Source organism: Schistocerca nitens, chromosome 9, assembly GCF_023898315.1.
Source record: "Schistocerca nitens isolate TAMUIC-IGC-003100 chromosome 9, iqSchNite1.1, whole genome shotgun sequence".
Taxonomy (NCBI): Eukaryota; Metazoa; Arthropoda; class Insecta; order Orthoptera; family Acrididae; genus Schistocerca; species Schistocerca nitens.
In genome coordinates, this window is record NC_064622.1 from 431,009,480 (window position 1) to 431,035,468 (window position 25,989).

The window sequence follows — 25,989 nt, forward strand, 5'->3', positions numbered from 1 at the left end:
TCAATGAAAGTAAAACACAGAGTAGTCGAAGTATTTCAGATGATGCTTGAGTACTTGAATATGACTCTAAAAGTTATTGCCGGTCGGAGTGGCAGTGCGGTTCTAGGCGCTACAGTCTGGAACCGAGCGACCGCTAGGGTCGCAGGTTGGAATCCTGCTTCGGGCATGGCTGTGTGTTATGTCCTTAGGTTAGTTAGCTTTAATTAGTTCTAAGTTCTAGGCGACTGATGACCTCAAAAGTTAAGTCGCATAGTCCTCAGAGCCATTTGAACAATTTCTAAAAGTTATTGAAGAATGCTAAAACCATCTTAAATTTCCACAATAGGCTGTCTAGAGTTTTTTATACATACGATGTTTATTGCTTTATGTATTTAAAAAATTCTGACAGTCTATAGTGGACGAAATGGTTTTAGCATTCATAAATTACGTCGAGATTGTAAACTCACATTGGTAAAAATTAATAGTAATTGAAAAGCTCCGCAATTTGGGCAGAAAAATAATTGACGGTAGCAAGAGGAGTTAAATATAGAAAAGCAACACAAAGAAAAGCTTTTTTTTTCGAAAAGAGAAAAATTTACTCTTCTTCTTATGCTTTTTCTGCGCTTCAAGGATTTGGCATCATGCCTGTTCCGACTTGAACCGCCTGCCAGGCACTTTATCGTGAATAGCAGTATAATCTTGTAGATGTAGAATTAATTCCATCTTCTTCACGGTTTCCTACGTCACTTGTTTCTGAAAGATAATAATGTTTACAACGATTGGAATGCTGTCTTTATCCATTCAACTGAGATATTTTCAGAATTCGTTCCTGCATTTCGCATTCTTCTCATTTAAATTGCAAATTACAGATTCTGCCCGGTTATCATCTTTAAGTGGTCGTTCCTTGAGCAATGTTTTGTAGTTACAGAAAATCTCATTTCTGCTGATACTGTATTATTATTGTCTCTCTTTCTCTAAATCCTGGTTTCACAGCCGTAAAGTCGCAAAGGTACTAACGCCATTGTTTTATACGATTACAACGTTGTGGTTTTCCTAACTTTACTTTTTAAAGTTTTGTTTATAGTTCAACATATATGTTGAAATTTATTGGATTCTCCCCAACGTATTTTTCTGTGTCCAGACCTACGCCAACGCCTAAATAACTGAAATTGAAAACTTGCTCAGGTACCTTGTTTTCGATAAAAAATTTTGATCTAGTAACTTTCTTTAGTGGGCCATAGTTTTTGTTCTTCCAAAATCATGTAAATTATATACAGAGCGTTATAAATCTACCTCTAAGTTTTGTAATACATCATCTGCATATTGTATAGCATTCCGTCTCTCAGTTTCTTACGTGGTCTTCAGCATACATTTAGAAATTGTCTGTGATATACTACATCCTTGTTGACACCCTGGTTTATTATTACCGTATCCGTTTCTGAAGTGCCCATTTTTGTGATCATTTTTGTGTCTTCGTACATACTTCTGATTACCTGCATAAAAGGCATGATGTATCCTCCCTTGTCCATTACTGTCCATAGTCTGTTTCCAGCGTCCGAGTCAATGTGATTTACTTTCAAGCGATTGTTTATTATTTTTAGTAAGCTTGATAAGCTGTATTAGTGAGACATGTATTTTACTGTCACAGGCTTTTCTTCAGCTCTTCTTAAAAATAGAAATTACATTGGCGGTTTTGCGATCATCAGGGATTGTATAACGTTGTCAGCAGTCATCAAACAAATGAAGCAGTCTTGGTTCGCTCAGGATCCTTCCAAACTTAATTAATTCATCATTTATTCAACCTGGGCCATAACTCCCGCAACTTTTAGAAATTTTGACAACGTATTGAACTTCATCTAGGGTTAGTCAATCATCTGTTTCGTTACAACTTAGCAATGAACGTCAATTTAATGTTATGAGGCATTGTATGGAAGTGAAACGCGGACTGTAAAATGTTCAGATGAAAACAAATATAGATTTTTAAACGAGCTGTTGCCGAAGTACACTGAATATCAGATTGGTAGAGTTGGTTGCCAATGAAGGAAGTACTGCAACAAATTGGGGAGAAAACAGCAGAGGCAACGGAAAAAGCATGCGAAGTTCAGAAGAACGCGAAATCCCGAAAATTTACAGACACGCGAAATTTGGCACGGACTTCAGTGTGAGATGCCTTTAATAGGTTTCACAACGAAACATTGTCTCGAAATTTGGTAGAAAATCCGAAGAAATTCTGGTCGTATGTAAAGTACACAAGCGGCAAGACGCAGTCAATACCTTCGCTGCGCAGTACTGATGGTACTGTTACCGACTACTATGCCGCTAAAGCGGAGTTATTGAGCGCAGTTTTCCGAAATTCCTTCACCAGGGAAGACGAATGGAATATTCCAGAATTTGAAACACGAACAGCTGCTAGCATGAGTTCCTTAGAAGTAGATACCTTAGGGGTTGCGAAGCAACTGAAATCGCTTGATACGGGCAAGTCTTCAGGTCCAGATTGTATACCGATTAGGTTCCTTTCAGATTACGCTGATACAATAGCTCCCTACTTAGCAATCATATACAACCGCTCGCTCACCGATAGATCTGTACCTACAGATTGGAAAATTGCGCAGGTCGCACCAGTGTTTAAGATGGGTAGTAAGAGTAATCCATCGAATTACAGACCGATATCATTGACGTCGGTTTGCAGTAGGGTTTTGGAGCATATACTGTATTCAAACATTATGAATCACCTCGAAGGGAACGATCTATTGATACGTAATCAGCATGGTTTCAGAAAAGATCATTCTTGCGCAACGGAGCTAGCTCTTTATTCGCACGAAGTAATGGCCACTATCGACAGGGGATCTCAAGTTGATTCCGTATTTCTAGATTTCCGGAAAGCTTTTGACACCGTTCCTCACAAGCGACTTCTAATCAAGCAGCGGGCCTATGGGGTATCTTCTCAATTGTGCGACTGGATTCGTGATTTCCTGTCAGGAAGGTAGCAGTTCGTAGTAATAGACGGAAAATCATCGAGTAAAACTGAAGTGATATCAGGTGTTCCCCAGGGAAGCGTCCTGGGACCTCTGCTGTTCATGATCTATACAAACGACCTGGATGACAAATTCAGCAGTTCTCTTAGGTTTTTCGCAGATGATGCTGTAATTTACCGTCTAGTAAGGTCATCCCAAGACCAATATCAGTTGCAAAGCGATTTATTAAGATTGCTGTATGGTGTGGCAGGTGGCAGTTGACGCTAAATAACGAAAAGTGTGAGGTGATCCACATGAGTTCCAAAAGAAATCCGTTGGAATTCGATTACTCGATAAATAGTACAATTTTCAACACTGTCAATTCAACTAAGTACCTGGGTGTTACAATTACGAACAACTTCAGTTGGAAAGACCACATAGATAATATTGTGAGGAGGGCGAGCCAAAGGTGTTTCATTGGCAGGACACTTAGAAGATGCAACAAGTCCACTAAAAAGACAGCTTACACTACACTCGTTCGTCCTCAGAATATTGCTGTGCGGTGTGGGATCCTTACCGGGTGGGATTCACGGAGGACAGCGAAAGGGTACAAAAAAGGGCAGCTCGTTTTGTATTATCACGTAATAGGGGAGAGAGTGTGGCAGATATAATACGCGAGTTGGGATGGAAGTCATTAAAGCAAAGACGTTTTTCGTCGCGGCGAGATATATTTACGAAATTTCAGTCACCACCTTTCTCTTCCGAATGCGAAAATATTTTGTTGAGCCCAACCTACATAGGTAGGAATGATCATCAAAATAAAATAAGAGAAATCAGAGCTCGAACAGAAAGGTTTAGGTGTTCGTTTTTTCCGCGCGCTGTTCGGGAGTGGAATGGTAGAGAGATACACTCCTGGAAATGGAAAAAAGAACACATTGACACCGGTGTGTCAGACCCACCATACTTGCTCCGGACACTGCGAGAGGGCTGTACAAGCAATGATCACACGCACGGCACAGCGGACACACCAGGAACCGCGGTGTTGGCCGTCGAATGGCGCTAGCTGCGCAGCATTTGTGCACCGCCGCCGTCAGTGTCAGCCAGTTTGCCGTGGCATACGGAGCTCCATCGCAGCCTTTAACACTGGTAGCATGCCGCGACAGCGTGGACGTGAACCGAATGTGCAGTTGACGGACTTTGAGCGAGGGCGTATAGTGGGCATGCGGGAGGCCGGGTGGACGTACCGCCGAGTTGCTCAACACGTGGGGCGTGGGGTCTCCACAGTACATCGATGTTGTCGCCAGTGGTCGGCGGAAGGTGCACGTGCCCGTCGACCTGGGACCGGACCGCAGCGACGCACGGATGCACGCCAAGACCGTAGGATCCTACGCAGTGCCGTAGGGGACCGCACCGCCACTTCCCAGCAAATTAGGGACACTGTTGCTCCTGGGGTATCGGCGAGGACCATTCGCAACCGTCTCCATGAAGCTGGGCTACGGTCCCGCACACCGTTAGGCCGTCTTCCGCTCACGCCCCAACATCGTGCAGCCCGCCTCCAGTGGTGTGGCGACAGGCGTGAATGGAGGGACGAATGGAGACGTGTCCAGCGATGAGAGTCGCTTCTGCCTTGGTGCCAATGATGGTCGTATGCGTGTTTGGCACCGTGCAGGTGAGCGCCACAATCAGGACTGCATACGACCGAGGCACACAGGGCCAACACCCGGCATCATGGTGTGGGGAGCGATCTCCTACACTGGCCGTACACCACTGGTGATCGTCGAGGGGACACTGAATAGTGCACGGTACATCCAAACCGTCATCGAACCCATCGTTCTACCATTCCTAGACCGGCAAGGGAACTTGCTGTTCCAACAGGACAATGCACGTCCGCATGTATCCCGTGCCACCCAACGTGCTCTAGAAGGTGTAAGTCAACTACCCTGGCCAGCAAGATCTCCGGATCTGTCCCCCATTGAGCATGTTTGGGACTGGATGAAGCGTCGTCTCACGCGGTCTGCACGTCCAGCACGAACGCTGGTCCAACTGAGGCGCCAGGTGGAAATGGCATGGCAAGCCGTTCCACAGGACTACATCCAGCATCTCTACGATCGTCTCCATGGGAGAATAGCAGCCTGCATTGCTGCGAAAGGTGGATATACACTGTACTAGTGCCGACATTGTGCATGCTCTGTTGCCTGTGTCTATGTGCCTGTGGTTCTGTCGGTGTGATCATGTGATGTATCTGACCCCAGGAATGTGTCAATAAAGTTTCCCCTTCCTGGGACAATGAATTCACGGTGTTCTTATTTCAATTTCCAGGAGTGTAGTATGATTGTGGTTCGACGAACCCTCTGCCAAGCACTTAAATGTGAATTGCAGAGTAGCCATGTAGATGTAGATGTAGATGTAGATGGCATAACTTCAGGAAAAGTAGGAATTGGCTGAGAGAACGCCTTCGAACATCGTGTAGTTAGATGATGGCGAGAACGCTGTGAGTCCAAGAAGAATTTAGAAACTTTTGGAACATATTACTGAAGAGTACTGAAGGTTAGTTGGCCACATCTGGTAGCAATGGGGTGAAGGCCACTGCATGAAATTGGAGAGAAAAGACTATTACGACAGAACCTGAGTAAAAGAACGTATAGATTGCTAGGACGTCTCCAGAGGCACAGTAAAATTGTGTTGTAGGTGATCGAGTGGAAGTTACAAATTGTATGGGGAAGGCTAAACAGGTACAAAACCACACAGGTTGCAGTGGTTTTGCAGGTTTAGAAATACTGGCACAAGATGAACAAGCATGCAACAAACCAGTAATAGGACTGAAGATTACGATAATAAATATGAATTACAACTATTTTGTTTTTTAACATTTTTTAAAATTATTTTCCTGCCTAGGAACTATGATTATAACATATTCTTTTCGAGGCGTGATAGTTAATTATTCCGGATGACTTATCATTTACCGAGCAGTTTTACGTAAGTCATGTGAAGTGCCAGGAATGATCACAGCATATACTAAAATGAAATACATGTGGCAGTGATATGACATATCCATACACTAACGTTGAACTTACAACTTGATAATATGTCGTGACCAATGAAACTTTTGAATACTGAGATTCGAAACCAAATCTTGTGCTCATCATAAGGAACGGCCTCAGCTGCTAGCCGATTTTCCTCCGCCCTTCCTCGCTAGCCCCCCTCACTCCCGACACAATCGTGTCGTAGGTGTCAGCACATATCAAAGTAAAATATTTTCTCAAGAAATTCGCTAAAATTTCAAATTATAAATAAATTAGTTTTTGGGTCCAAGGATGATCTTCAGAGTCTTTGTTGCACTATCTGTTTCTGGTCTACAAGCCACATCTTCAGATACGTCTGTTCACATCTCTTTTTTTTCTTAGAAAATGCATCAAACAGTACACTGTGCCACTTGTTATTAGAGCTCTGCTTGTCGTCATATCAGATTAACGCTCATGTGCTCAAGTCAAGTTGTACGTGAAATTGCAGTTGCTCTTAGTTATGGGCAAAATCGTCAACGCAGTAATATTTTTTATCGTATAGACGTTAAATGTCGTCATACAATGTGGGCAACGTGGTTATCATTGAATTAAGAGCTGTTTACAATAGGATTGTGTATATCACACGCTGCTATCATGAGTCATTTATGGTATTAAGAACAAAGTCAAATTCTTGTGTTAAAACCGGGTGACATTTATTCTAAAAGTGCACCGAAATATCAAAAGATACTGATATATGCACATAAGCTAGATGCTCATGGTAAGGGAATTTTCACCTGAGAAAAGTTAATAGCGTGGAATACCAGTTACTGGAATCAAGACGAGCTACTATGCTTAATAAACTGTATGATTGCCTTATTTCTACATGTGTTTAATGTATTCCTTTATAAGTGGTTATGCTCGTATACAAGTCAGAAAGGCGCCGTCAGAAACGTACCTCTCCTGTGCCGATCTCATCAGAGTAGCACTAGCAATCTCTGTCTTCAGTTATTTGTATTCCAATGTATTCCAATCTCCGACGTCCTCTACAGTTGTTACCCACTCCCCCTCCATCTGGTACCATGAAAGTTATTCCCTGGTGCCTTAATAGGCGTCCTATCCTGTCTCTTCTCCTTGCCAGTGGTTCCCACCTGCTCGATTCAGAGGAGAACCTCCTCATTGATTACGTTATCAGTCTACCTAATTTTCAACATTCTTCTGTAGCACCTCGTCTCAAATGTTTCAGTTCTCTTCTGTTTCGCTTTTCCCACAGTCCGTGATTCAGTGCCGTACAATGTTGTTCTCCCAACGTAAGATCTGAAGTATTTCCTTCTAAGTTTAAGGCTATGTTTGATAATAAGGTTCAAAATGGTTCAAATGGCTCTGAGCACTATGGGACTTAACATCTGTGGTCATCAGTCCCCTAGAACTTAGAACTACTTAAACCTAACTAACCTAAGGACATCACACACATCCATGCCCGAGGCAGGATTCGAACCTGCGACCGTAGCGGTCGCGCGGTTCCAGACTGTAGCGCCTTTAACCGCGTGGCCACACCGGCCGGCTGATAATAAGGCACATGTACCAAACAGTACAATGGTGATATATGATTACATAATTATGTTGTGCAATGATGTTAAATGAATTATTTTTTATATTTACATGAACCGTATACCTGAAAGTGGTAACAGATACATCGACAACGGAGGAAATGTTGGGTGATTCCGCTGCCCCTATTGGTGTTGTTCAATGCAACACGCAATGTCATATTTGGCCTTCAAAAACCACGCTAGAGATTTTCGTATTCTCTCGCTCGCTAAGCGAATATTATTAGGTCTACAGAGAAATGAACAGGGCATTTTTTTAGGAAATTTAATGTAGTTAAATTTGTACTGAGATGCGTTTTCGATAGAGGCCATAGTTTTAGAGTTATTCAATAAATATTTACAAAAGTGACCTTCAGACTCAACCCCACACTCAGCCCCACAGGTCAGCATTTCTAGTGTGTTGTTCATAATACTTTCTCCTACAACTTTCAAACATTTGTGATCGCATAAATTATTTCCTACAATCGACTTTTTTTGGTCTTCGTCGAATAGCATTATTAAGCCACTACCTTAAGAATTGTAGAACTGAAGTTTGCGTCAATTTTACCTAACAGTTTTGTGAATTTCAACAGCATAAAATAAACAATTGCAGCACTGTATTCGTCAAGCCTCTCCATTACGAAACTACTGGACTTAAGTTTGGATCGAAGTGTCAACGTATTTAGTTTTAGCGTAACCATTAAAAAACTCGTTTTTCTTTATCTCCACAGGCTCATTTAAATCAGTAATGTCAATGAAGTAGCCTACTATGCTTGTGGCGTAATAGCCTAATTAATACAGACCAAAAAATGTCGAATATTGTTCATGTGGTGTGATCCTTTTGTGCGGTGTAGGAGGGAGTTCCACGAACAACATACTAGATACCTTGATTGGTGAGGATGAGTGTGAGGCTGATGGGGCGTTTGAAGGTCATTTTTACTCCTTTTTCTTGAACAGCCTCCAAAGAAAACGTATTCAAATACAAAATTGGACAATATTGAATTTCCTACAAAAAGGTACTGTGTAATTTTTGTATAGGACTAAGAGTTCGCGTCTAGCTAGCGAGAGAATGTGAAAACTTCGCACATGGTTTCTGAAAGCTAGATATAACACTATGGATTGCATAAAACGTCACTGTAGTGGCAGCTGAATCCCCCTACGTTATGTAAAACGAGGATACGCCGTAATTGTCGTCCGTCGGGTGGCTTATACGGTCGCAAGTAATTCACTAAAATAGTCCCGAAAACTAAACTTCTTTTCGAAATCAGAAAGTCTCCTTTGAAAGCCCAAGCTTATAGTGGAAGGATATGTAACTGGTAATAACTCTGATTTAGCGGGTCTTATCTGGTTTTCAATTATTCCTACGACAGTACGAATTTTTAATTTTTGTGGGTGCGTAATGGTTTGGGAGATCTTATCGTAGTTTGCAATAAATCTAATGGCAACAGTGGGAGGAGACGCAGCTGGAACCAGGTAGGAAAGTAATTTACATCCCCAGATTCAGTAAACCGGAACAAGCATTATTCCCATGCGAGATCTTGACATATTTCATGAAAACAAAGAAAAACCAACAGTCTTCTCGGTCACCACAATCGCCGAAGGTTAAATCGATTGCTCTGATGAGCGTGTATATTTTAACTACCTCCGACTTCTCTCAAGAAACTCGGTTTCTTTGTGAGGAGCTGAATAAAATTTTATTTATTAGAAAACAAAATTTGAATGACGTTTTCTAATTTCAACCCTATGATCTCTTCTGTCAACTTGTTTTGAATTCTTTCCCCGAATCTCAACCTCAGGAATTTCTTCTATGTACTGCGATAGTGAATCAAATACTTTCTGTTTTCCGGCTGGTCCTTCGGTGCCTGCTTCGTAAATATTAATCCGTGCCAATCCCGTTCGTGTCCACACAACGGGAGTTCTGTACACAGAGCACCAGATTGGTTTGGAATGAACGCAGCACCACACTCCTCCGTGAAACAGTAATCCCTGCCTCGTGGCTAGCTAGACCATTTTCTCTCTACAGTTCAGATTTCTATGTATGATATCTCCTGACTATAGTAATACACTGTTTAATGTCAAAGCATATACTACTTCGTTGAATACAATTTATCGCCCTTTAGTTGCTCCGTTTTACGTTCGTGTTGGCTGCATAATTTTCAGTTATACATTTCATACTTCGTGCTCGTATCTGATATTTGTTACACTTTCAAAAAATGCACCCTGCGTGATGGTATTTCTCTCCAGCGTTCCTGCTTCTCTCCAGGGTTTTGCTATTTATGTCATGCGTGGCAGAGATTCAGTTGGGAAAAATAGGAACGAGAGCATTTTCCGCCAAAGACAGAGTGGAATTTCTCACGTTTTTCATTGCGAATGTTGGCATGTATGTCTTTAAAACATGAGAGTTATAGACAAAAATGTCAATATTTCAGTTAAGTAAATTTACCGCTAGTTTCAACACACAATTCTGGGTGATGGACGCTTTTTATTCTTTATTTTGCTTCACCAATCTACTGGAAGCATTGTTAGGGAAACAAAAACGATCGGTCAGCAGGTAATAGTTTCCATAAAACAAACAGAAGTGAGTTGCATAGTTTCGGAGTCAACTACAAGAATTTTTGTTAAATTACTATACAAATTTTATTGAGATTATACACCAGATGTTTTACACTATCGCATTCTGGTGAAAATCATGATAGGAAGTATAAGATGTCATTCTGATATCAATTTGTTTGTGCTGTCCATTTTACCGCCATGTTGCGAAAAGCGCAGAACGTAACAAAACACATTTCACTCCTTCCTATTCAATTCGTCAATGGTGTGTGAAAAGAATCAAAAGTAAACCAGAATTTGTGTAATTTTATTTCCATGACTTTTACGCAAAATGTATGTAAGAACGAATTACATTTTCCTTGATTTGTATTTGATAAAGAGCTCTTAGAATTCTGAGGCTTTTCCCGAGACACAATCCTTCATGCAGCGTCTTCCACTGAAGTTATTGGGCTCTTCTGTACTCTTTCGCCTTTACTAAATAAACTCATGACGAATCACAGTACACCTACAACATTCTCTACTGCTTGATATATTTGTGGGCGAATCCTGTAGTCAATATAACATTTTGGTGGTCCACTTGGCTTCCATTTTCGTCGCATTTCTGTGTCGAAAGGTGACTGTATGTTCACAATTTTTCATCTTTCTAAAGCTTGCCCAGAAGCATATGAGTGGCAACATATATATATATATATATGAACACATTGGTGTTCTTGCGAATTTGGCACTTCGATGTGTTCGTCTAGTCAGATCTTTGATTCCTTTAACATCGATCTTTTCAAAGCAAGAATGTAACTGAATGGGCCAAGATAGTGTTTCCGTTGTCATAAGTGCGCGTTCCGTTTCGCTTTGTCTGCGCGAGTGGCCACCTGATGTGACATCGGAATAGCTTCCACTGAGATCAAGGCTGTCGTGGAAGCCACAACTGTCTCTGCGTCTTGAAGGAAGAACTGTCAGCATCGTCTGGTCACCTGTAGTCGCACACTGCCGGCTCCACCACATGGTGGTGTCTCGTTATGCGAGTAGTTGAAAAGCCTTCATCCTGTCATTGGGCAGACGACAGTATAAATGCCACGATTACTTTCCATATTAGCTTGCAGCCACTCATTCGCAATCCATGCCACTTTTCGGAGAACGTATGGGTTATGCCGGAAAGCTGTTCCTACACGTCGTATGTATATCGCTCTTTCTACTTTCTTATAAGGAAGAATATATAAGGCTAAGAAGTTGTCGGCTTACCTGCAGCATCATATTCTGGTAAAATTCCGAGCTTTAAATGATTACCTCCATCATTGTTGTCAAGGGCTAAGACTGAAAATCGTGAAATGGGCGGGACTTCCATTGTTATGCCAGATTGCGGCATCTCGTTGGCTGGGTTACGTCATAGTGACATCACTGAATGGCACGCATTAAGGTGGCGCCCTTCATGATCATAGATTATGTCTGCGCTGCCTGGCCAGCATCATTTTCAGCCCCAACACTCGTACTGAGTCGCAAACTACTAGAAGTGTACATTCGTGCTCTTTCTTTGTCAAGTGCGTGCTTCCATCATGTTTCAAGCTGATAAATTTGAGCGCCTTAACCGTGAACACGTAACTGCTGGGACAAGAGGTCTTCATCGAATTCTCAGACAAGGAAGTTGAAGATGCCGCCATTTGGATGCTAAGAAAAGGACTGAACTACGTTCCAGATCCACAAACGCTATCAGCGGTAGTGATTATCAGTGCAGTAACACAAACAGTTCAATATCAGAGGACGTAAGGCTTGCTACCACCCGGATTTTAGCGACAGACAAGCTTGCTTAGTCTGATGTTACCAGTGTGCACAAACAATGGCTGAAATCTTTGGAGAACAATGAATAGTTTACTGTCATGCCAGTCGACAAGGGGAATTCTACGGCCGTCTTTAACGCTATAGATTATCTTTAAAAAGTGGGTCTGTTATTGGAAGACTGTATGTACATACCAAATTCTCAAGTGGATCCCACATCTACAGGAGACAGGAGAAATACCAAAGAACTATAACCTCTCTGACGAACTTTTGAAGAACTGAAGGCCAAGAGCGTCTAGGCCAGCCAGGTTGAATGGTCCACCTAAAGTACGCAAAGACTAAGTTGTTAGTGGTATCGACTCTCCTACATACAGGCTGGCAAAGTATTGACACAGTTGACCACTGTGGACACTATACTAATAAATCGCGAATATTTTATGAATCATAGGGATAGAGCCAAGTGACGTAAAGGTCAGCTTCGATGTGGACTCCACTTTTACGAAGGTACCAGTGGAAGATACATTTAAACTATTAGCCGCTCATTTCTCCGCTGAAATATTAAAACTATTTTGGCGTTCATTGTGGACCACTTATTTTTTGTATAGAGGAAGTTATGGTCAAATGAGTGATGAAACAGCCATAGGTCCGCCAACGTCACCAGACAGAGCTAAATTTTTCATGGAGGATTTCGAAGAACGAGAGTTGAACAATGATCCCTTACGTCCATCTTGCTTCTTCGCATATACTGGCGTTATATTTTTAATCTGGCCGCACGGTAATGAGACACTGCATCAGTTCATCGACCACATGAATGACACATATCCAAACAAAGGATTTACAGCGTACGCGACTTTCTTATGTCTGTTGGTCAAATGGAGATAGAAAACTCGGCCATTCTGTGTACAGAAAACCGATGCACACGGACCTGTACCTCAACCCAGTTCAGAACAGAGTTATGCTCAACGCTCTCAAACAAGAGCCTGGATTATTTCGGACAAGGACCATCTCGGCTGCATGTCAATCATCTGACGACGTTGTTCAGAAGGAACAGGAATTTTGATGTAAGGAGAAAGCTAACAAGAAAATCAAGGAGCGATACCATTCAACCACTATAGGTGGACCGACATTCATTCTGTGGTGCACCAACCAGTAAGATAAGTAGAGCCCTAAAGAGGCAAAGAATAAGACCAGTCCTCCAGCCACCCAGAAAAGTGAAAAATAAGCTCAGCGTGAGGGTACCAGGGATTTGTAATAGGCCCTATTCTCTGCGAGTGTAGCAAATCTTGAGGTGCGTTTAGCTTCAGCGCTACCTTAAATATTGGAATCTCTAAGAAACAGCGGCAGACAAGCGCAGCCCATTAAATAAGCGCAAGATTTTGTTTGAACAAACTAGAATTCTTGCTCACGCATAGAACTGTTTGTACCCTGTAATCAACGGAGCAGTTGAAATCAATGTGACATCAATTTTAACAGACACCACCTGCACACCTACCATTACATAGAGGGTCACTTTTAGTACTTTTTCTCTCGATGAGAGAGATGGCGCTCCGAGTGAGACTAGAGAGAGAACCGCAAATATAATCTATGGGCATGTCGTTATAACCCAGTGCATCCAATCAGATGCTGTCTTCTGGCCATAAAACTATGAATCTCGCCAGTCATCAACAGCTCTGGGTTGTATCCATGTAGTAGTGAATCCTTTTCATCCAAGGGCTCCGTCGCGAAAGACTTTAAAGGAACTAGTACGCCTGCCTGAAATCGTGTAGAACCCCAGCGAGTACGCAAAAATGCCGCAACATGACGTAGCAAGGACTCGACTAATGTCTGAAGTCGTGCTGGAGGGAACTGAAGCAATGAATCCCGCAGGTCTGTCTGTAAGATCTCTTCTGAACAGCACGTTGCAAGCCATCCCAGGTATGCTCAATTCATTTCTGGGAAGTTTGGTAGCCAGAGGCAGTGTTTAATCTCAGAAGAGCGTTCCTGGAGCCACACTGTAGCAATTCTGGACGTGTGGCGTGTCGCATTGTCCTGCTGGAAATGCCCAAGTGCGTCGGAATGCACAATGGACATGAATGGATGCAGGTGATCGGACAGGATGCTTACATACGTGTCACCTGTTGTATCTGGAGGTATCAGGGGTCCCATGTCACTTCAACTGCACATGCCCCATACCGTTACAGAGCCTCCACCAGCTTGAACAATGCCCTGCTGACACGTAGGGTCGATGGAATCATGAGGTTGTCTCCATACCGTAAACGTCCATCCACACGAGGGTCCACTGGTGCCGAACCGCACAATAACTCTGGGCTCGGTGTGGGGCGGCGGTGGGTTGGGTGGACTGCTGTGGCTTGTTGTCGGGTCGTGAACATGGGAACGAAGCCTCTCCGTCGTTTCTATGTCTCCGGTTCCATACAGAATACACAATATACATAGATGCCTATTTCTGCTTCAGTAGTTGACGGGCGTCCTGTCGGATAACGTTGTGAAAGCTGCACAATACTTCAAAGAGCCACTCCTCGTTATCTTCAGGTGCTTACTGACGTGTAGTTGAATTGGCTCGCCAATGTATGCGCTGACCCGCTACGAAAGCGCAGGCGTCGAAGAGTGGAGATATAACGTCATCGTAGCTGAATCATAGTGGACGTCATCCAGAGCCACTGTTTTCGCATGCGAAACGTCGGAAAAGCGCTGCCGCAGATCGCGGCACTTCGTGGGCGCAGGTAGTGTATTGGAACCCAGGTTAAGTGTGTGGACAGGTGATTCTCAGTCTGCTTTGACTCGTTAGATTCGTTTGTCTGCGGCCCATGATGGCTAAGTACCGTCAATGCTGGTTTCCATGCCTTGTTGAGCTGAAATCCTGTGTCTCTATTAAGCATGTTGTTACTTATTTGTATTCTGACTGCTTCTTTAACGATAGACATCCAGTAGGCCGACTAAAGGCTTTCCATCTCTCTGTGTCGCGTGTAAATACCCTGTTCAGCAACAGCAGACTTTTCTGTCTGGCCAAATCCGATGCGACTTCTATGTTCAACCTGTATTTAAAAGTGCGACACGTCTGGGCAATATATGCTTTCTTATGCTGGCACGAGATTTTTGTATACCTGGTCTCCGTAAAGCTACGGTGTCTTTAACAGAACCCAGAATCGTTTGCATTCGCACTTGCAGGCGGAAGACACATCTTATTTGATGATTCGTGAACAGCCTGCCTATCTTAAAACAGGCTACCAACATAGTTTTATATCGTGCAGGTTGAAATGCCTTTCGAATATGCTTCTCAGACTACCCTTTGTGTACCGACAAAGAGCGAAGATGGCTAAGCTCTGCTGATAAAATTCCTGGATTTGAGACAACCGTAGCCTAGTGAACGAGGATCCGCAATACACCACTGCGTTGGGATGGGCCATGGCAGCTCGCAACTCGTTGGTTTACGGAACACACTGTGACCCTTCTTTTCTGAGAACCAAGACATCTAAAAATGTCTCCGTTTTTTATCCGCTTCCATGGTGAAGCAAATGCTCAGATGTGTTCCAGAAACGATGGAAGCGTTGCTGTCCCACGTGACCATACTCGAAAAGTTCCAATTCTCTGGTAACATTTAGGCGTCGAAACCTCCCACTGCAGTGCATTATCATTGAAGCCGTCTATAGAAAGGTTAGCTTTTACGGAAGACAAAGAGCTGCCCACAGCAACACCGTATGTTCACCCATGAACCAATGAAGTAGTTTTTACGTCGGGAGTCTCGAACATTTCATGATTATTCATGGTCAGCTTGTACATGTTCTTTGGTATTTTCGAGTCATAATTAACGTGATCTTACCAAGGACTAACTCTTAGGTAGAGACATTGGGTCTATTCCCAGTGAAGTGATTTCATTGAGATTACAACAGCTGTCCTTGACGTATCACGATTTTTAATTGAGAGTCCATATTAACGCACACATTGCACTATTACATAGCTGTCAGATACAGGACTAGTAAATCTTACTCACAAAAAAAAAAGAAAAAGAAATCGAGCAAACAAACGTTTCATTCAAAATCACCAACACGATTGTTCTGGACAGACCGCTAAATCATGTTCAGAAGTAGATTCCAGACTGCAACAGTAAAACCGAGAAAACACCGTCCCCCCTGCATTGCACACGGCAGACGTGAGGCGGGCCTGGCAGTCTCGTCTTCTGTTTGCGACCTAACATCCCAGAGACGCTCGGGCTCACATGCGGTTTCTCTTCCTCGAAATGTCTTGGCTCAAACTCGTCTAGGGGTTGAACCGCACTTGTCACATTACACACCGTAAATCAGACACTTGTAACCGTTTGGTTAAATTGTCTGGCTCATGGCAGGTTTGCGAAATACTAAGTTAACATAACATGCAATAACAATAATAATAATATCAGGAACTAAATTAACGACCCATAAATAATGTAGGCCACACAGTTGCGATTTAGTTAGAATAATGTTTATTCCGAAAACAAACTAATAGCGAAAGTGGTCGTATTTAGAGTTAGTGTTAGACTTGGGCGCATATCCTTTCCACACAGTTCGATCATTCAAAGTCTCATCGAAAAATAAAAGTTATCTACGAGTTCACATCTGGCGCGCGGCTGTTCACCGCTCCCGCGACTAAAGCGTTCAGATTTTAGCACTCAGGTCTTTGTTAAAAAACTTGAGAATTTCACTTTAACAGTAAATCCTACACTATTGTAGATACGATCGATATTCAAGTTTTATTGGGATCAGCATGAATATTTATGGTGGGTGGCAGATTAAAATTACTGTGGCTTGATTCCCTGCATTACTACAGAATAAAATAGTTTTTCATAAAAGTTTCCTTTCATGGCCGATCTTAGGTCCGCCATATTTAACACAGCTACGTCTCCTTGGCCACAGACGGCTTCTCTCAGTTTCCCTACGACGTAGGTTCTCGTCTGTCTCACTCGCACACTACAGCACTTAGGGCTCAATAGACAATAGACGCCTGTGAGTTTTCCCATCTCGTGGTGAACCTGTACCCTTTGTTGCCACGGTCCTGGATGACAGGGTTTGTTGCCTCTTTCGGCCATATATTTAATTGAGATCGCAACGCTCGTTAACTCATATGTTGTTGCAGGAGGCGAGCTGCTCAACCCCAGCTACTTTGGCAGCAGCTTCAGCTTCCCCTTCGCGTTCCGCACCAACTTCTTCAAGTCTGAAAACGGCACTGCTGAGGCGGCTGACACCAGGGACGCGCAACCAGACACCGACGAGAGGTAATTCACCTATTTATTAATTCGTTTATGACTTGCCACCTGTGAGCTGAGGCAGGTAGAATTTATTTCTGTTTACAACCTGTACAGGTTAATATATACATTTAACCAGCAGTACTACTAAACTTTACCGTGTTCAGTGTCAGTTACATTTCTTAACAAAGTGAGATTAACATGTTGCAAAGCTCCAATAAAGAGTCACTATAGAAAGAATCCACATCAGAAACGATAAACAGAGAAAACCAAAGAAAGCAGTGAGTAATGTAGAGAAGAGTGGGAAAAAATTAAAGAAAATGTTGAAGGGGCGGCTCAATAAGCATTAGGTACAGGAGTTAAAAACCATGAGAGGAAAGTAAACAGAACACCACAATTTCATAAAGAGGTTAAAATAGGGCTGTCCATCCCCTGCATGCAGCCCAAGGTAAGTGACAGAGCGTCGCAAGAATTCCGTTCTCGTAAATATTGTTAATCTGTAACTGGAAGCCCCCGCCATGCGATGCTGTTCTCTCGTTGGTCCTTTTCCTTTGTTGCTCAGCGGTGATTATTAAGTATATTATGGGCAGCCAAAAAACAAATAAGCGGCTTCTTCCACTGTGGCCCAGGTAAGCTAAAAGGTTGGGGACCCTTGGACTGAAGAAACACACTATGTCATGAAAGGTATTCGGACACCGCCAAAAGGAACCGCGCTGCTGCAACGGTCGCAGGTTCGAATCCTGCCTCGGGCACGGATGTGTGTGATGTCCTTAGGTTAGTTAGGTTTAAGTAGATCTAAGTCTAGGGGACTGATGACCTCAGATGTTAAGTCCCATAGTGCTTAGTGCCATCTGAACCATCTGAACACCCCCAAACACAAATGTTTTTCATATTAAGAGCATTTTCCTGCCACCTACTGCCAGGTACTCCATATCAGCGACCTCAGTAATCATTAGACATCGTGGGGCGCACCGCAGAGCTCAAGGATTTCGAACGTGGTCAGGTGATTGGGTGTCACTTGTGTCATACCTCTCTACGCGAGAGTTCCACACTCCCAAACATCCCTAGGTCCACTGTTTCTCATGCGATAGTGAAGTGGAAACATGAAGGGACACGTACAGCAGAAAAGCGTACAGGCAGACCTCGTCTGTTGACTGACAGATACCGCCGACAGTTGAAGAGGGTCGTAATGTGTAGTAGGCAGACATCCATCCAGACCATCACACAGGACTTCCAAACGGCATCATGACCCACTGCAAGTACTATCACAGTTAGGCGGGACGTGAGAAAACTTGGATTTCATGGACGAGCGGCTGCTCATAAGCCACACAACACACCGGTAAATGCCAAACGACGCCTCGATTGGTGTAAGGAGCATAAACATTGGACGATTGAACAGTAGAAAAACGTTGTATGCAGTGACGAATGACAGTACACAATGTGGCTATCTGATGGCAGAATGTGGGTATGACGAATGCCCGGTGAACGTCATCTGCCAGCGTGTGTAGTGTCAACAATAAAATTCGGAGGCGATAGTGCTATGATGTGGTCGTGTTTTTCATGGAGGGGGCTTGATCCCCTTGTTGTTTTGCGTGGCACTATCACAGTGCAGGCCTTCATTGATGTTTTAAGCATCTACTTGCTTCCTACTGTTGAAGAGCAATTCGGGGATGGCGATTGCATGTTTCAATACGATCGAGCAGCTGTTGATAACGTACGACCTGTGGCGGAGTGGTTACACGACAATAACATCCCTGTAATGGACTGTCCTGCACAGAGTCCTGATCTGAATCCTATTGGACTGCGATGTTTCGGAACTCAGACTTCGTGCCAGGTCTCGCCGACCAACATCGATACATCTCTTCAGTGCAGCAGTACGTGAGGACTGGCCTGCCATTCCCCAAGAAGCCTTCCAACACCTGATTGAACGTATGCCTGGGAGAGTGGATGCTGTCATCAAGGCTAAGGGTGGGCCGACACCATGTTGAATTCCAGCATTACCGATGGGGGGTGCCACGAACTTGTAAGTTATTTTCAGCCAGGTGTCCGGATACTTTTGATCACATAGTGCATGTAAAAAAGTAAAAAAAGAAAGAGATGTGGCTTCTTTAAATGCAAAACAATTAATACAAGAGTCTTATGAGAATTACCAAAGAAGTCATGAGACAAAATTACTAGTTAATTGTTTTAAGAAGGAACACTGGAAAATCTTTTCTAAAAATGTAGAACATGACTTCAATGGGGTTCGGTAAGAAATTTGGAGAGCGATACGACAACAGAAGAAAATTTAATGAAATTTAAAAAATGACCTGCATACATTAAGAATCACGTGTAAAATATTTAACACAGTTGATTAAATATTAAAAATACGAGAAAACGGAAAATAATAGAGATCCGCATAAAAGACAGTGTAACTGTTCCACATCCGGAGATGAAACAACCTGTAAGTCTCATAAAACATAGGAAGGCAGGGTTCCCAATGCAATACTAATTTAGTATGTCCACTAACTGAACCATAAATGAGATTAGTTAACAATAGTACTATTCATGTAAAAGGAAGAAGAGGAGAAATATCAGACCATCAAAATAACTCCTAATAAAAGTATCAGGAAATAAAGTATATACTTCCGACTACTGGCTTATAGAAGATTTTCGATAGGACATATACGTGGTAAACCTCCTCTACAGTCGGCGCATTCATCCCAGCTCATAAGAACAATTAAAAAACGTATATTTCAACAAACACCTCCAGGCGAAAAGTGATTCCAGGTCGAATAGCTGTATATCAGTTAATAGTGCTATTGACGACGTCACTCTTCGAGCCGGCTACTTTTTATGCAATGTTGGACGAGTTGATGAAGAAAGTATTTGCTGGAAGTCGTTATAGAAAGGGGGACAAAGGAATAAAATCATGGTTTATGCTGCAAACAATTTAGATAATTTGCAGAAACGTTTACATGTATTTAAAGTGGCAGACAAAAATCTAAACATGATCATATCCACTCACAAAATCTAATGTATGACTATACATGTGGAACCCATTAGAAACTGGAAGTAAATGAAAAAATTATTCAACAGGTGTTAACACTTGAATACCTTGGTTATGAATTGTCCGTCAGTATAAAAGTCTAAAATGAGTTTAAAAACAAGAAGCAGTTGAAAAAAAAAGTGGCAGGGTGTTTAAATGATACAGTTTGGAAAAATAAAAATACATGTCTAGTAAAAGATGCTAAATGCTAAACAATTGTGAGAAAAACAATGACACACACAGTTTAGAGAAGACCTGGAACATCAAAACTAGAAGTCTTTTCAAAACCATGGAAATGAAAATTCTGCGGAGTACTGCAGGGAATACATGGAACTAGAGAGAGATGTGAAAGCGTTAAAAAAGACTATTAATTAGAGACTCTGCTAATCAGCATGAATGGAACGAAAACAGACAGGGTGGATAAACATGAGGTTGTCAGAATCGTAAGAAATAAATCACCAGCTGATAAAAGAAATACGGCACATCCAAAGAAAAGGTGGAGTGATGGCCTCAAAGTAGACTGATGCGTAATGAAGCAAAAAAGACTTTAGCGTAAGAAGTAGCTTCTTTGAGGCCGAGAGAGGTAAGTAACCCTTTAGACGACATCCTAGATACAGCGTAAGTTATAAAAGCAGTAATGACAGCAATAACACTAAACAGTATTGAGAATGATAAAACACAAAGTGAAACGGTTGTAGGTACTGTCCAGAGTCTAAAATTTATTTATTAAATTTACATTCTGTAAACATAACACCACTGAGTAAAGCTTTATACAGAAAAAAGTTACTATTACACTTGACATAAAAAAGCAATCCTCTCTAGCACTACATTTGAAAACCTCATATCCTCTTAATGTGTAAACTGCTTATTGTTCACGTTTTACTTTTGCACAAGGCTAAGCTTCAGATGATTACGTTCAAAAAAGTATACCTGACACTTCTATTCGACGTTAAGAAATTTCTTTTTTCCAGAAATTCTTTTCTTGCTATAGATATTCTGTATTTTATATTCTCATTACTTCAGTCATCAGTAGTTATTTTGCTTCCAAATAACAAAACTCATCGACCACTTTTAGTGCTTCATTTCCTAACCTTTTTCCATCAGAAATAACAACTTCGTTACACTTGCTTTAATTGATGTTCGTCCTATAATCTCATTCCGCTGAAGAGCTATTCCATGTTCTTTGCTGCTTCTGAGAGAAATACAGCGTGTTCAGCAAACCTCAAGATTTTTGTATCTATTCCCTGAGTTTTCATTCACATTCCAAGTTTCCCCATGATTTCCTTTATTGCTTCCTCAATTTAACACACTGGAACACACTGAAGTACCCAGTCCACAGTACCATCAAAAAGTTGTCATGGGTCAGTATTCAACACCCTGTGTGACAGAGGTCACCTCCTGTTGGATTCCGTGACTCTGCTACACCCCAGCCCACCGTGCACAGAACACAATTACAGCTACACGTGCCTCCCCTGCATTCTTCTACCACGGCACCCAGTGACCATGTTTCCTCGAATGAAGAAAGCATTGCGGGGCAGGCATTTTCAGAATGAAAATGACGGGGTTCTTGAGATAGAACGTTTCCTTATCAGTTTCCTGATCGAGCTTGATTCCTCTAAGATGTTAATTGAAACTTTATGAGCATCATGCTCATCAGTCACCAAACATTATAGCCATCCCCAGTGCTAACACAGTTTCGTAGTGCATAAACTCAGCGACTGAGGATATGTAATTACTGTGAACAGTAAATAAGATCTCTCATTTAACCTAAAGCCTTCGCAAATTAATTGTTCCTGTCAATAGTTTACCCGACAAGTCAACAGATTTATAGAGGAAGCGTTCAATAAATAATGTAACCATTTTTTTTACTGAAAGCAGGTTCGTTTTTTTCAGGATTCCAATACACCACATTATCCCTCACCCTTTTGATAGCAAAACCTTATTTTCAACATTATCTCCGTTCAATGAGACTGCATTACGCCCCCTACTGCGACGGGAGCCTACGTCTTACTGCATCAATAACCTCCCCGCCGTCCACGTACTGGTTCCTGTGGAGTGCATCATTCATTGGGGCGAAGAGATGGAAATCGACAGGTGCCAAATAACGGCTTAGGATGAATGTTTCGGGTTCGAAGCGATGAACCCATGTTTCATCGCGTTTGAATATGTTCGATCAGCCTCATAACACGCAAACAATTCCGCCCAGACGGTCCTGCGTTGCTCTTTATGGTCTTTTGTTACGCCGCGGGGAACGCAGCGGGCGCACACCTTTGAGTACCCAACTGGTGGACAAGTGTGTCAGCACTACTAACAGAAACGTCCACTCGTGCAGCGAGGTGTTTCAATGTGACCCGTCCATCACATCGAATGAGAGTGTCCGCACGTTCCAGCATTGGAGGAGTCACAGCTGTGAGCGGCCCACACAAGATCGGACAGGTTTGCGGGACCTTGTTGCGGTGATGACAGACGCCTCCCCCGACGACTCACCGTGCTTTTCTTTACTGCCGGATCTCCGTAGACATTCTGCAAACTCCTACTGTGTGACAGATCTGTCCTTGGAACGCACCTCCGTTAGAGGCGACATTTTGAAGGCTATGTACGGCCCAGCTCTTAATCGGAACTTAGTGACTAAAGCGGGATTATTCCACGACATTCCACAACAAATTCCTTTTTTAACAGAAACCGACAGAGTAAAAAACTGTTCCATTACTTATTGAATGCTCTCGTATATTCAGCTTATTCTTGGACTAGCTGAGTACCCGACTTTGCTCTTGTATTATTTGCTTCAGTAGCCTATTTCCTCCTTCCCTCCCCGTTTGTTCTTCTCTATCGCTAACATTACTGTTTATCTTTTTTCCCCCTCCGTCTGTCCTATCCTTCTCACCCCCTCCGTATCTATTTTCACCACTCTTCTCCTCCTGTCCCTCTTCCTGACCGTCTCCGTTTCTTTCCTCTCTCTGCAGTTTCCTCCTCTTCCCTTTCAATTTCCCATCCTCTTCAATGTGTCCATATCCTCCTTCCTTATATGTGTACATCTGTCCATGTCCTCTCCCCCCCCCTCTCTGGGTGTTCATCTCTTTCTATCTCCTTCTCTCTCTGCGTTATCACTCCCCCCCCCCCTCCCCCTGGCTTTTACCCACAGACTATTTCATCCCAGATAGTAAGTTTGGCTGAATTCGATCCAAGGATTTAGTAGGAGCTTGTTACCCATTTCCCAGGCACAGTATGCACTTGTCACATATATTTCACATGTGTTTAACATTTGTCACCCATATTTGTACACATATTTCACATGTGTGTAACGAATTTCGTCTTTCGTTTTCACATATCAGTCTATATGACATCATGACTCCTGATCAATGTGTTGTGTAGTTATACAATTTTGTAGGTATATTCAGTGATATATGTTTATCTTGTCTAAGAAATGTGTTACGATTACAGATAGCAGTAAGGAATTAATAATTTGAAACATTACATCTGATGCGGCAATTTTTATGCATGAACAGCGAAAGGGTAGCAAGCATTAAACTTTTTTCCTCTTATCATTCTTGGCACTTGCCAGCGACAATAAGCTTCTGTTGGATTTGAAATTATGTATAAAGCCTGATGCAAGCCACTAAATGCTGTCTTTCCCAAATACTGTGTGAATAAAATCTGTGAATTTGCACGTAGTGAACTACACTACATTTTCAAACACACGGCCACCCCGTTGATAGGTATGTGATACTCGGTTCTTACCCCCACAGCTATTGTCTCCAGACTGTACGTTTTTTTTTTTCTTTATTGTATTTCCTCATTGGGGTGGGCTGGCAGCAGCATATGCGCTGTTCTTCAGCCCAAAGACATAGAACATACATTAGAAGGGGGGCGGGGGATGCGCTGAAGAGGGCCAGGGAGGGAGGGATGTGGGATGGAAAAAGGCGAGGATGGGGTGCAGGGTCTCAGGGGGAGAGGATGGAGGAAAACAGAGGGTGAGGGAGATCAGGCCTGCAGACAAAGGATGCGGAGATGTTGGAGGAGAAGGAGGTGGAAGGGGATGAGTTCATTCAGGAACCGTGTGGGGGAAGGAAGGCAGTCACAGAAGGCAAGGCACAGCGCATGGCGTTTGAGGATTTGGAGGTCCTTGTAAAAGCAGGTGGGTATGGAGATCCAGGCAACACTGGCATAACAGAGGGTAGGAACGATGAGGGATTTGTAGGTGTGGAAGATGGTGGAAGGATGCAATCCCCATGTCCAGCCAGGCAGGAGTTTCAGGAGGCAGAGGTGGGAATGGGCTTTCTGCTGGATTGTCAGGAGGTGAGGGGTCCAGGTGAGGTGACAGTCAAGGGTGAGGCCAAGGTATCGCAGGGTAGGGGTGACTGTACGTCTGACTGTATGTCTGAAACCGGTCCAGTAGTTTAAGAGGAGGTGTGGGACATACATAGATACATTTGTAAATACATACATATGTATACCCATTTTATTATATGTGTGGATTTTAATTTGAAATTTGTAAACACTTTTTGTGTTTTCGCTTCTGTTGCAGCAAGGAAGGCACCTTTGGTGACTCGGTGCAGGTGAGGGACGCGAAGGGAGTGCGCCCTGGCGGTGACGTGCAGCACTACCGGCTGGCAGTGGCGAAGCGCGGGCGACCAGGCGCCCCCATGCCGGCGCAGTAACCCAACAAACACAGTCCAGCCAGTCCTAGCCTAGCCTCATACAGCATCGAGTGGTGACCACCCCTACAGTCTACCTGTAACAAGAGTTCGTGGACTGCAAATCGAATAACTGGTCTCTCGGTAGCAGCAAGAGGCACTTTGGTAAAAGACTGAGCCTTTCCTAGCACCTCGTTCAAGTACGGCAAGACCAGCAAGATTTGATTCGCAACTGACGCAGTTGAATAACGTGTCATTAACTGGTGACGTTACTTAAAATAGCAACTGGTTCAAACGAGACAGAAAATCTCAACATCACGTTCTGCTGTGTAGTATTGAATCACAAAAGCAGTGAGGCTAGGAAGAGCCATTCATCTTACAAGAAATCGGGATTGAGCATTAAGCAACTGGAAGTGTAGTAGGTGGAGTTATTAAGAGCGAAAATGAAATTCATAACAGATGTTTTCAAGAGCGCTTATATTATTAATATTAATTCATAACAGATGTTTTCAAGAGCGCTTATATTATAAATATTAAGTACTGTTCCTTTTACATCAATTTTTAATTGATTCAGAAAATATTTACAAGTATGCAAAAGAACAATATATAAAGGGCCGATCATTCGGCTTTGACTTTGCGTTTTTACTTTACGTTTTTCGTTATTATGTTATATTATTCAAAAAGTTGCTATTTCATTATCAGTAGGCGGTGACCAAACCACTGTGCCTCTACATCATAGAACAATATCTGTGAAAATATCCAAGGTTTCAATTCACATTCTTCTTTACGTGAAACGTAGATCTTGTCCTTTTCGATCTATTGTACAACCTAAATAACATTTCTCTTATAGAATGTATCACTTTGTCCTTCAATGTGTCTTAGAAAAGACATTAGTTCCTCATACTATTAAAGCAATCTCTATCAATAAATGCAGAGAGAGATAAAAAAAACAGCAAAAGTACAAAACACAGTAACCTAATCAAGGGTTTCATAAACAAGACAATATCATATCGTAAAGGAGAAAGCAAATACACTCGATCAGAAGTTCTCATGACACAACTACAGTGTCAAAATTTTATTGTGTAGAGTCCTTGTCGTCCATCACCATTACTTTCCGTTCCGTAGAGTGATGGAATTTTAAATATTAAGTGAAATGTTCTAGTGTAAGGTTTCGCAGTGTGACGTCTCAGTAAACTGACTTTAACATATTCAAAATGGATGCAACGACACGAAGAACGCTGTAATTTAAACGCATTAATATATGGAGAACATCGCAA

General features: G+C 42.6%; 1 protein-coding gene across 1 annotated transcript in view; it reads left to right on the forward strand.

Moving 5' to 3' along the window:
* The window catches only part of LOC126203761 (uncharacterized), a 74,843-nt gene extending 49,595 nt beyond the window's left edge, over positions 1–25,248 (forward strand). The window contains exons 4-5 of the mRNA XM_049938130.1: positions 16,942–17,080; positions 24,604–25,248. Coding sequence (XP_049794087.1) covers positions 16,942–17,080; positions 24,604–24,736 — 272 coding nt within the window. The 3' untranslated portion in view covers positions 24,737–25,248. The remainder of the gene's footprint in view (positions 1–16,941; positions 17,081–24,603) is intronic.
* Positions 25,249–25,989: the final 741 nt, after the last annotated feature.